Here is a 13,354-nt window from a genome sequence, read left to right on the forward strand (position 1 = left end):
TATATATATGTGTGTGTATATATATATATATATATATATATATATATATATATGCATGACAGGCTTCTCTCAGTTTCTGTCTACCATGTGTACTCATAAGGCTTTGGTCAGCCTGATGCTATAGTAGAAAATGGAGAAAAACATAGATTATGAATAAACAAGCTTTAAATGTGGTCCAATTGATGTACCAGCTAATCTATGTTCTTCTCCATTTTCTAATTATATATATATATATATATATGTGTGTACATACATACACACACACACACACACACACACACACACACATATATATATATATATATATATAATATATACATATATGTGTATGTATGTATGTATGTATATATTTATGTGGGTATATATTTATGTGTGTCTTTGTGCCTGTTTGTTCTCCCACCATCACTTGACAACTGCTGTTGGTGTGTTTACATCCCTGTAAGTTAGTGGTTCAGCAAAAGAGATCAATAGAATAAGTACCAGGCTTACAAACAATAAGTCCTGGGGTCCTTTTCTTTGACTAAAAGGCGGTGCTCCAGCATGGCCGCAGTCAAATGACTGAAACATATAAAAGAATAAAATATATGTATATGTATACACACACACACACTATGGGATTCTTTCAGTTTCCAGCTACCAAATCCATACATAAAGAATTGGTTGGCCCAGGGTCATATTAGAAAACATTTGCCCAAGGTACATGCTGAACCTGAAACCAGAGAAGCAAACTTCTTATCAGACAGCCACACCTGTGCATATATAGTAGAAGGCATTTGCCCAAGATGCCACAGTGTGACTGGACTGAATCCAAGGCTTATAGGCAGAATTATTTTTTTAGAGACAATTAAATGTCTTATAAGCGCAATATAGGGATAAATATCTAATAAGCACAATAAATGTCTTGTAGACACCGATGCATATCTTATAGATATGATCATTGTGACAAGATTAATATGCTGGCTGGATGACTAAGCAGTAAATCATAAATGCAAACGCAGAAACTATTGTGTACTTCTCTGGGATAAGGTAGGTAACTCTGCTTTCTTTAGTTTTTTTTTTTTTTTTTTCTAATTAACAATATATTCTACACAGATTCTTAACTAATAACAGGTTGGCTGGATAATAGGAGGAAGGATAATACAAAATACAATTCCATCAACAATGTATGGCAAAATCCTACTTTAAGCAACCCATATAACCCCTCATAATGCTTATATTTTTTGGAACTTTCAGGAAATGTTTCCAAATTTGTGTTCTATGCACAGAAATTCATGATTTTTTAAAACTGTCCCCTCATCACCCCACATCTCAGAAATCCTAAAAGTTCCACTCAAATTCAAATTTTTTTTTTTAAATCAGTGTTTAAAATACGGACAGGCCAAATTTTTTGCTTAAATCCCAACAATGGACCATTCTTGGGTGCAACAACATTCCATTAAATGTGTTTATGGGGAGAAAAATATTGAAGAATGTCAATATATGTCAGAATGACAAAGAAATGAGAAAGGTACGAGGTGGTCAGGAGATGTGCTAGAAATAACATCTAAATTGTCCTTAAATCATACAAAAATTTTTTTGCATAATTCTATGAATTCCTGTGTGTAGAACATAAATTTGTTTTTAAAATTCTGAAAATACCAAAAAGAAAAAAAAGTTATGAGGGGTTATATGGGGTACTTAAACCAGAATTCCACCCAATGTACAAATACCAAAATCTATCCAAACCTATCCCACAAACACTAACAAGGAAAATAGATAAAAACAAGTTAGAAAATGAAAAACTAATTAAAGGTGGGTGCAGTTATGGTTGTGTCCACCACAAGGACCAGTCCTTGTTTTAGTGTCATGGTTTGTATGCTTCAATGATCCAGAAAGATATACCAATAGAGTGCAAGCTCTTGGTAGGGCCTCCCATGCCAGACAGATGAAACGATGAAGACCAGGCTAATATGGACCACCCCTTCCTAGTGGTAATAATTGGTTAGCATAGGGCTAACATCCCTACTGAGAAAAATGTAACATTACAGAAGTATCAATGACAATTTTAAACCAAGAAATCCCATGAGAAGACGACCTTCCCTCAGGGGAGTATGACACATCAGGCCCTGACCTGCTACCCACAGGGGAAGATGCCCTAAAAATTGCTGAAGGTAAGATACTGAAGGAGAGCTGAAAAAACAGGGATCCAAATGTGGAGAAGTAGAAAAGACAGTCCAGATTTGAGAACAGTAGAGAAATTCTTTCAATGACCTGTATTCCATACGGAGTGAAGGGCTTGAGAAAGTAAGCAAGGCATGGATGTGCGGTGAAGAAGTTTGGTTCTAGTTCTGATCACTCTAACCCCACTATGTAGCACTATGCTCAAGTGTCTTCTACAACAGCTTGAGCTGTGAATGATTTGAGTGAAATTGGGCAAATTGAAACTGTGATATATATAAATGTGTGTGTGTGTGTATATTGGATGCTTTTTGTTAGTGCCACTTGAACTAAGTGAAGTAGTGAGCTACGTGTGACCTCATTAGTGCTACTGGCATTGAAAACAGCATTCAGAACACATAAAGTGGTTGGTATTAGGAAGGGTATCCAGTCATAGAAGTCACGCCAAAGCAGACACTGGAGTACAATGCAGTCCTTGGATCTATCACATCTTGTCAAAAGATCCAACTTATGTGAGCATGAAACATGGACGTCAATTAATGATCTCACTCACACAAACACACACACACACACGCACACACGGTGATGGTCATTAGTTTTTTTGCTAGTTAAACACACACACACAATTTATTTGATTTTCACTTTAGTTTTTATTTGTATTATTTCTAGTTCTTTCGTCAGACATTTTGTGATGTTATCAGTGGCTCTTTGTCCCATTTTGTCCTGTCTAGAAATGGAATGAGCAGGACAAGAGGAGTGCGTGGGTTTAATTGACAACAAAAAATTTTTTTAAATGATCATGTCCCAAGTATAACAATATGTTTCAACACATATTTTCACATCAAGAATCCTGCAAAACATAAATGTATGTGTATATATATATATATATATATATATATATATATATATATATATACTCTTTTACTTGTTTCAGTCTTTTGACTGTGGCCATGCTGGAGCACCGCCTTTAGTCGAGCAAATCGACCCCAGGACTTATTCTTTGGAAGCCTAGTACTTATTCTTTCGGTCTCTTTTGCCGAACCGCTAAGTTACGGGGACGTAAACACACCAGCATCGGTTGTCAAGCGATGTTGGGGGGACAAACACAGACATACAAACACATACACACATACATATATCTATATACATATATACGACAGGCTTCTTTCAGTTTCCGTCTACCAAATCCACTCACAAGGCATTGGTCGGCCCGAGGCTATAGTAGAAGGCACTTGCCCAAGATGCCACGCAGTGGGACTGAACCCGGGACCATGTGGTTTGTAAGCAAGCTACTTACCACACAGCCACTCATATATATATATATATATAAAATGATTAAGTTGGCTAGATTCAACTTAAACCAAAAAGGAAAATAATTCATCATCACTAAAAGTGACCAAGGGTGCAGTACAGAATGGTAACGTGAATGTTAAAAAATGATTAAGCTTGCTAGATGCGATTTAAAACCAGAAAGGTAAAAATTCATCTTCACTAAACTTGACTAAGGGTGCAGGGTAGCACCAGCATTGATAGAAATAAGAGTCAAAGACTCTTTAGTCACAAACAAGCATATATATATATATATATATATATATATATATATATATATATATATATATATATATATATATATATATATATTAATAATAATAAAGGAGTTACGACGCAAAAACGTATAAATTCAAAAGAACATATTTATCTTTTGTTGGTAGTTAATTTATAATATATTGTTATTGAATATATATATATATATATATGTATTTCCCTGAAGAGAAGATTACATCCTTTTCAACATCACCTATCCCTATGGAAGGTATAATTTGTAATCTTCAAAACATATGTTGGAAATAAAAGAATTCATTTGAAATATGCGTTTTACTCCATTTACTAAATTTATATATTTACTCAAGTATCCAAAATAACAAAGTGTTTCTACCTCATAAACAGGAGTTACACCACAGTCATTTTGTGATCTTTGCTACCCTGGTATCTATTAACCAATTTATTTTGTCCAAGTTAATTATTAACTTAGAGAAAATAAATACATATAATAATATATATATATATATATATATATATATATATATATATATATATATATATATATATATATATATATATATATATATAGCTGTGAGTGTGTATGTGTATGTATTTGTTTACATTTACTAGTGTGAATACTTTGTGATATTTACAGTCAGGAAAGGATGTAATTCCATAGCTGAATACTGAACTTCACAGTTTGTCAAATATGGATCAATAAAATGGAAACCAGGTTAACTATAAAGGTTTGTGAAACTAACTAAAACCTCTGAAAGCAGTGTTCCAGCAATCCCACAGTCTGGTAAAGAGTAAAAGGGTAAAAAAAACTTACAGAATTATTGATGTTTACTGCAAGAATAGCGCCACTCTTCAGTTTTGGTTTAACACAAACATCCACTGCTGACTGGATTTTTCTAGAATCATAACCAGGATGTAATGGTACTTTTAGATAATCTTTGCCTGTGAATTTCACAGGGATCTGCAAACACATATAAGTAAATGAATATTAGAATATAAAATAAAATGAATGCAAACTAAATAAATAATAAAGAAAACAATTCAAAAATTGAAGCAGAATGAAAAACAAAACATGAATAAAGAAATTTGGTATCATCATTGTCTCGTCATTGTTGTAATGTCTCATTTTCCAAGACAGATTTCATTGATGTAGATTTTCTACAGCTTGATTGCCTTCCTGTAGCCGGTTCCATGCAAGGTAATATTTTCCACATAGTGAGACATGTTTTTGAAAAAGACTGGAAATGAATGACACCACTTGTATAAGAGCAACACTCATTTACAAATGTCTATCATGCAATGCCAAGACAAAGAGATGCAAACACACACATACAACCACTCACACAGACATACATACATATATGCATGTATGTGTGTGTGTGTGCGTATGTGTGTAGGTATGTACATATATGTATATATACATGCATATGCTCATATATCATTTGTATTATTATATATATATATATATATATATATATATATATATATATATATGTATATGTATATGTATGTGTATATATATATATATATGTGTGTATGTGTGTGTGTATATATATATATATATATATATATATACATATATAAAATGAGTAGTACCTGTATTTCAAAGGGCCGGCCTTGTCACGCTATGTGTCATGCTGAGTCTCCCTGAGAACTACGTTAAGGGTACACGTGTCTGTGGATTACTCAGCCACTTGCACATTAATTTCATGAGCAGGCTGTTCCATTCATCGTATCAGTTGGGACCCTCGTTATTGTAACCAACGGAGTGCTCCTTATATATATATATATATATATATATATATATATATATATATATATATATATATATATATATATCAAAAAAACAAAGGGATCAAAAGTCTTTCATGAACCATAGGCCTGTTTCCAGGATTCTGTGGGGCATATATCTCTCCACTGGATGGATTGCTGTCATAGTAATACTCATTTTTTTCCAGCTGGGTGGCTAAAGCAATGTGAAATAAAGGCGTTTTGTACAAGAACACAATGCATCCCCCATTCCAGGAATCGAAACCATGAAATAACAATCATGTGTCCAACACCCTAAATACTAAATCACACACCTTCACACACAGAAGCAGACAAACAGATAGATAGATAGATATGCACACATATGACGGGATTCTTTCAGTTTCCCTCTATCAAATCCACCTGCAAGACTTTAGTCATCCCAGGGATATAGTAAAAAGCTACCACACAATGAGACTGAACTTAAAACCTTGTGGTTTGGAAGTAAACTTCTTTACCACATGGCCATGTGGTTAAGAAATTTACTTCCCAACTCACCAAAGACATAATGTGAATTATGTCTTTGGTGAGTTAAGATGAGATTCCTGAATGACAATGTAACCTTTATATATTTAAGGTATTTTCGGTCTGATGAATAGCTAGCTGAGTACCCCTCATTAAGTAATTATTACTTCAGAGGATCTGCTATCTAAGAAACATATATAACCTGGATTTTACCTGCTTTACTCCCTCAATTTGGATGTGTGTGCGTGTGTGTGTGCGTGTGCGTGCGTGTGAGCGTGTGCATGCAATAAGAAGTTTCCCAGCACCTTGGGCAACAGTCTTCTACTATAGCCTTGGGCTGATCAAAGTCTTCTGAATAGATTCAGTAGGTGAAAACTGAAAGAAGCCTATCATGTGTGTGTGTGTGTGTGTTTGTCCCCCACAACTGCTTGACAGCCAATGTTGGTGTATTTATGTCCCTGTAATTTAGCAGTTCAGCAAAAAGAGAAAAAGAGACCAACAGCATATCAAGTGACCACACAGAGAGGCTCTTCCTTCAGCCCTAGTAGTAGTAGTAGTAGTAGTAGTAGTAGTAGTACCTTCATTGCAGACAACAATGCCCGTGCCAAGTGAATTTTATATTGGATCTGGGAGATATTCATTCGCAGCTGTTCCACGTTACTAATAACTGACTGGTGTAAGTCTTTGGGAAGTTCCTGCAAGGTTTTGTTCATAATAGCAAAATTTTCCTTGCTTTTAGCAACTGCAAAAGAAAAAAAAAGAAAAAAAGAAAAAAAAAAAAAGAAATTACACATATATATTTATAATAGGTGCAGGCGTGGCTGTTGTGATAAGAAGCTTGCTTACCAACTACATAATTCGGGGTTCAGTCCCAATGTGGAACCTTGTCTTCTACTATATTCTTGGGCTGATCAAAGCCTTATGAATGGATAGTAGATAGAAACTGAAAGAAACCTGTTGTATATGATGTTGTATGTGTGTGTGTGTATTTGTGTCTGTGTTTGTCCCTCACTACCAATTGACAACTGGTGTTGGTGTGTTCACATCCCTGTAACTTAGCAGTTTGGCAAAAGAAACTGATAAGCTCAAAGAGTCCTTTCAAACTATCTAACCCATCCAGTATAGAAAACAAAAATTAATGATGATGATATGTATGTAAGTGTTTATATGTGTGTGTGTGTGTGTGTGTGTGTGTCTTTGTATGGGTGTGCATATGTGTGTGTATATATACGTATATATGTGTGTGTGTTTATATGTATATATATATTTTTATATGTATATGTGTGTGTGTGTATATATACACACACACACACACACACACACATATACACACACATATATATATAGTCAACAGATGAAATCCGAAGATTCTTGGTATAGAAAATGCTTAGTAGTGTTCATATGATCCAAACATAGACTCTGATATTTTTATGAGAAACTAACTCCATGGGGTAAAGAGTGGTTATAAGAGGAATCTGTTATATCAGTCTCTCACTTTCTCTCCTTCTCTCTCTCGTCTTGTAGCATTGCAACCTCCAACGGTTTTTTTAAATAAGATACGTAGCAATCTTCTCTACCCACAGTTATCACATTCGGTTAAAATGTCTTACGGTTAAGTTGGATCCTATGTATTTCCCTGAAGAGAAGATTACATCTTTATCAACATCACTTATTCCTTTGGAAGAAACCATTTGTAATCTTTGAAACATATGTTGGAAATAAAAGAATTCATTTAACATATGCGTATTACTCTATTTATTAAATTTATATATATATATATATATATCTAGGAGTGGCTGTGGCAAGTAGCTTGCTTACCAACCACATGGTTCTGGGTTCAATCCTACTGCGTGGCACCTTGGGCAAGAGTCTTTTACTATAGCGTCGGGTAGACCAAAGCCTTGTGAGTGCATTTGGTAGACAGAAACTGGAAGAAGGCCATCGTATGTGTGTGTGTGTGTGTGTGTGTGCGCGCGCGTCTGTGTTTGTTCCCTCACCATTGCTTGACAACCGATGCTGGTGTGTTTACTTCCCCATAACTTATGTCATCCCTGAAATTTTTGGCCTTGTACCAAAATTTGAAATCATCATTATTTTCAAGGCAGTCAGCTGGCTGAATTGTTAGCACACCAGACAAAATGCTTAGTAGCATTTCATCATTATGTTCTGAGTTCAAATTCCCCTGAGGTTGATTTTGCCTTTCATACTTTTGGGGTTGATGAAATAAGTACCGGCTGAGCACTGTAATTGATGTAATCAACCTATTCCACCCCACTGAAATTGCCAGCCTTGTTCCAAAATTTGAAACCATTATTATGGTTTCTATCAGTTCATCTATGTATTTGGTTCTGTTGGACAGGAATTCAAGAATATGGTTTTGCAGAAGAGGCTGCGAGCTGGCAGAATCATTAGCACACTGGATGAAATGCTACATTCTGAGTTCCACCGAGGTTGACTTGGCTACTACTACTACTAGTAGTAGTAGTAGTAGTAGTAGGAGGAGGAGGAGGAGGCAGTAAAATGACAATAAAACAGCCCCAGATTAAATATTTCAAAACATGTAATTTCATCCATCAGCATGCTGAGTTCAATTCTTGCTGTTTCTTCGGCTTTAAATTCCCTCAGGGCAGATTATTATGAGATAGTTGTTATCTACATGGATTGATTTAAACTGGTTCCCATTTACTAACAAAATTGTGACCGTGTTCTGATGTTAAAAAACAAACATTAAAAATAGCAAAATGAAGAACTGATGTGATAAAAGTATAACATGAAGAATGGTATAATTTTTTTTTTCCAGTTTTGAAACATGTTTTTAGTTTAAAAAAAAAGATTGTAAATACAGGTGCAGGCATAGCAGTGTGGTAAGAAGCTTGCTTCCTAACTATACAGTTCCGGGTTCAGTCCCACTGCATGACACCTTGGGCAAGTGTCTTCTACAGTAGCCTCAGGCTGACCAAAGCCTTGTGAGTGGATTTCGTAGACGGAAAGTAAAAGAAGTCCATCATGTGTGTGTGTTTGTTCCTCCATCATTGTTTGACAACCGGTGTTAGCGTGTTTATATCCCTGTAACTTAGCAGCTCAGCAAAAGAGACCAATAGAATAAGCACTAGGCTTAAAATTACAAGTTCTGGGGTCAATTTGTTTGACTGAAACCCTTAAAGGTGGTGCCCCAGCATGGCCGCAGTCAAATGACTGAAACAAGTAAACAAAATGAAAAAAAATAAAAATAAAGAATAAATGTATTTTGAAAATATTGAAAAAATGATGGTGTGCATATTTATTGTTAATCACATTCAGGTACACTTGAATGTAATTATGCTAACCTTTATTGTATTCCACCTTTTCCCTTTATACAATGTTTATTGATAACACACTCAATACAGTGATGTAAAGAGATACAGAGACATCAGTGTTTTGACAGACAATGGCATCAACACACATCATCTTTAGATGTTTTCTGAAGGTAAAATACAACAGCAATTAGCATATTGATTTCAAATTTTGGCAGAAGGCCAGCAAGTTCAGGAAGGGGCTAAGTCGATTGCATTGACCCCAGTGTACAGTGGGAACTTATTTGCCTTTCATCCTCAAAAGGATGAAAGGCAAAGTTAACCTTAGCAGAATTTGAGCTCAGAACATGGAGATAGATGAATTGCTGCTAAGCATTTTGCCCAGCAGGCCAACAGTTCTGCCTTAACCCTTTCGTTATCAACCCGGCTGAAACCGGCTCTGGCACTGTAGTACAAATGTCTTGTTTTTGTAAGTTTTGAATTAAAATCTTCCACCAAACCTTAGTCACAATTTATGTTCCTAACACTAGCTGAATGATAACTAAGTTATTTTACTAAATTCTTTGTTAAATTTTAAATTAATTGAAAGAAACACAGAGCATCTCAAAATAAATACAGTAACGAAAGGGTTAACAGCAGTTAGTATATTAATGATTGAATCTGCTGAAATGTGTTAAAAATGCATATGCATGCCATCATTTTGATTCTCACCGTATATCATGCTCACGACAATTTTAATATTCAATTGGAGAAAATGTGTAGCATGAAAAATAAAACTGGGGAAATTTGTCACAAATTATGAAAAATATTTGGAAGTGATTAGTTCAAAAATATTAAAAAAATAGTCAATTACCATCGATTTCAATCTGCTTATTTAATTTTGTGACAAATTTTATGACAGCATCTTCATCTTCTGCTGTATCTGACTGCAATCTTGCACGTGTTCTATCCCTTCTACGTGGATTTCTTCTCTTCTTTCTCATCCGCCTTCTCCGCCTGGCATCTCTCTTTCTATTTAAAGATCTCCTGTCTTTGTGAATGCTTTGCAAATCTCTTCTATACCTTTGTAGCTTTTTAATTTTCAATTTTAATTTACTCTTTCTTGACTCTTGATCTTCTTTTGTAAATATTCTAGAATGTTTCTGATTCTTTATATTTACTATGTTACCAACATTCTTGCTATTCTTCTTTTCAAAATCTTCGATTTCCTTGCCTCCTCCTTTTTCTTGTAGCTTTTCATAATATCCATCTTTTCTCTCAGCCACATTTTGCTCATTTTGAAATTCACTTTCTTCATTTCTATTTAAATCTTCACTTTCACCTTCCTTCAACAATTCTTGAGACTCTATCAAATTCTCCCACAAATCTAACCAATTTTCTTTCTTGGTGTTTGAACTGCCACCCTTTTCCTTACTTTCTGTCTTGTTCATGTTTTTCCTTCTCGTGTTTTTCCTTTTCTTGCTTTTAGTATCTTTACCTTCATTTTTTTCATTACCATTCTTCTTCTTATTGCTCCTATCATCTTTTTTAAGTACCAAAACTTTTTCCCTGTCATTATTTTCATCTTTTGTTGTTTTTCCTTCAAGTTCAGCTTTATTGGATTTTTTTCTACTTGTTTCTTCACTTATCAATTTTAGGCTTTTGTTCTTTATGACCAGATCTTCAAAGTTCACCAAATCTTCCCAAACATCCAACCAATTTTCTTCCTTGCTATCCTTACTACCACCAATCTTATCATTTTCCTTTTCATCTTTTTTATGTTGTTTCTTTCTTTTTACCTTTTCATTCTTTACCTCCACCTCCACTTTTTTCTTTACATCACTTTTCCCTTTACTTTCTTTCTTCATTTTCTTCCCTTTTCTATTCTCTCCTTCAATCTCATTTTCCTTCTCTCTTACATCACTTTTACCTCTCTTTCTATCTCGTCTATTTCCAATCATTGAATACCCGTTTCTGCCAGAATGTTTATCAGTTTTCTTCCTGTTTCCTTTACTACCTAAATTCTTCCCATCTCCAAGGCTCACATCACTTTCCGATTCTGTTTTAGTGTTATCTCTTTCCTTCTTTCTCTTTTTATTTCTGATGGGAGACACCACATCTACACCACCATCACCATCCACATCCTCATCCTCTTCAGTTGTGTTTTCTTTTGATTTGCGCTTTCCACCTGATGCCCCAGATCTGTCTCGCTGTTTATCTTTTTTCTTTCCCTTTGATTTCTTCTCTGCTGTCTTCTTTTTCCCAGTCTTATTCTTCACCTTTTTGTCTTTTACTATCTCCTTCTCTTTTTCTTTCTTCCTCTCTTCCAGGAGCTTTTTTAAATTGTCCTCATCTGCAAGAACTTTCTCTGCCAAATTATTCAAGGCCTCAATTTTATTTAGAATAAGTTCAAGCTCAGCAGTGGTTTCTTTCAGTTCAGCTACGTATTTGGTTCTGTTGGACAGGAATTCCAAAATATGGTATTGGATAAAAGTAGTACTATTGGCTAACTTTTCAGTTCTGGATAGTTCTGAGGATACTTGAGCCAACTTAGGTTTCAAATCTAGAAATAAAAAATTTTTTTAAAATTAATACAAGACATTTTAAATTACTTTTGTTGTTATTGTTAGTATACAATTAAAATTAATTATGTGATTCTGGTGGGAATATATAGGATAAAGCAATCCCACACCCCAGGTCATGAATAACCATGGGATTGAACCTAGAAAGTTCCCCTCTGAGGCAGAAGTCTGAGCAAGCTTGTTTGTGGAAGACTAGCAGTCGCCTATGTATACCAGCCTCCCCTCTCCATGCCACCAATTTTGTCCAAGGGAAAAACAAAGGCTGATACAGCTTGGCACCAGTGACATCACAATTCATTTCTACAGCGGAGTGAACCGGAGCAACAAGAAATAAAGTGTTTTGCTCAAGAAGACTGGGAATTGAACTCACAACCTTGTGATTATAAGCCTAATACTATAATTAATAATCACAATGTGCTTCACATTGTTTCAACTTTTGAACGATGTCACCTTAGTGGGCATGTGTGTGTGTGATATAATTTAAAATGAGTAGTGAAGTTGAAAGAAAGAAAGAAAGAAAGAAAGAAAGAAGAAAGAAAGACAAAAGTAGATAGACAGACAGACAGACAGACAATTTCCAGCAAGTTTTTGGGAGTCAGAAAACCAGGCACTCATATATGAAAGTAACAGAGTGGGTGTATTATTTATACATTCTTTTTCTGGAAGGGGGAGACTTGAAGCAGGTAAAGCTATAAATAATAGCATGTAAATATTGGGTTGTGGATGCCCTTACTGAACCAACCACTTTACAGAGTGTACAGGGTGTCTTGTACATGTCACCAGCACAGGTACCTTTTACGTGTCATATATATATATATATAGGATTAAATGTAAGGATAAGCAAGTTAGGGAAGTCGATATATAAAAAATATTAAATACATTTAAAAATGTACGTAAGTTTACATATAAAAAGGTCCAACTTCCATCATTAATCTCCTTTGTGTCAACATCTCAAATGTAAAACTTCTTCCCTGACAAAGGAGTTCTGGTATTATCCGATGATGGAATCAATTTACAATCATTATTTTAGACCACCAATCCCCCAGAAACAGCTGTTGGGCTCATAAAACTTTTATTCAACTCCTTTAATTCCTGATATCATTTCTATTTTATGTGAATTGGATCTTTTTATATGTAAACTTATGTACATTTTTTGTGTATCAGCTTGTCTAACTTGCTTATCCTTACATTTACTCCTCTATCTGCTCAAGTTTCAAGTTTAAACCTCTTGAGCACTAGGAAGTGTATTCCATACAGAAAATATCTGTCTCTCATCTATAAATATAAACTATTTATATATAATAATAATGGTATTTTTATATAAGCTTAAAGTTTATATAAAATATCATTATTATTATTGACAGGATTGTAAAAACGGTGCCGTATATAAAAACCATTCGCACTATATATATATATATATATATATATATATATATATATTAGATTGGAGCCTGGTGTTGCCATCCGGTTTCACCAGTCCTCAATCAAATCGTCCAACCCATGCTAGCA

At 34.7% G+C, this 13,354-nt stretch overlaps 1 protein-coding gene across 1 annotated transcript in view; it reads right to left on the minus strand.

Moving 5' to 3' along the window:
* LOC106879818 (uncharacterized) overlaps positions 1 to 13,354 on the minus strand; it is a 163,783-nt gene that overhangs the window by 32,189 nt on the left and 118,240 nt on the right. The window contains exons 12-14 of the mRNA XM_089362444.1: positions 10,138 to 11,826; positions 6,570 to 6,733; positions 4,532 to 4,678 (exon numbers count right to left, since the gene is read on the minus strand). Coding sequence (XP_089218570.1) covers positions 4,532 to 4,678; positions 6,570 to 6,733; positions 10,138 to 11,826 — 2,000 coding nt within the window. The remainder of the gene's footprint in view (positions 1 to 4,531; positions 4,679 to 6,569; positions 6,734 to 10,137; positions 11,827 to 13,354) is intronic.

The sequence above is a fragment of the Octopus bimaculoides genome, chromosome 14, assembly GCF_046866305.1.
Source record: "Octopus bimaculoides isolate indiv1 chromosome 14, ASM4686630v1, whole genome shotgun sequence".
In the NCBI taxonomy this organism is placed as follows: domain Eukaryota; kingdom Metazoa; phylum Mollusca; class Cephalopoda; order Octopoda; family Octopodidae; genus Octopus; species Octopus bimaculoides.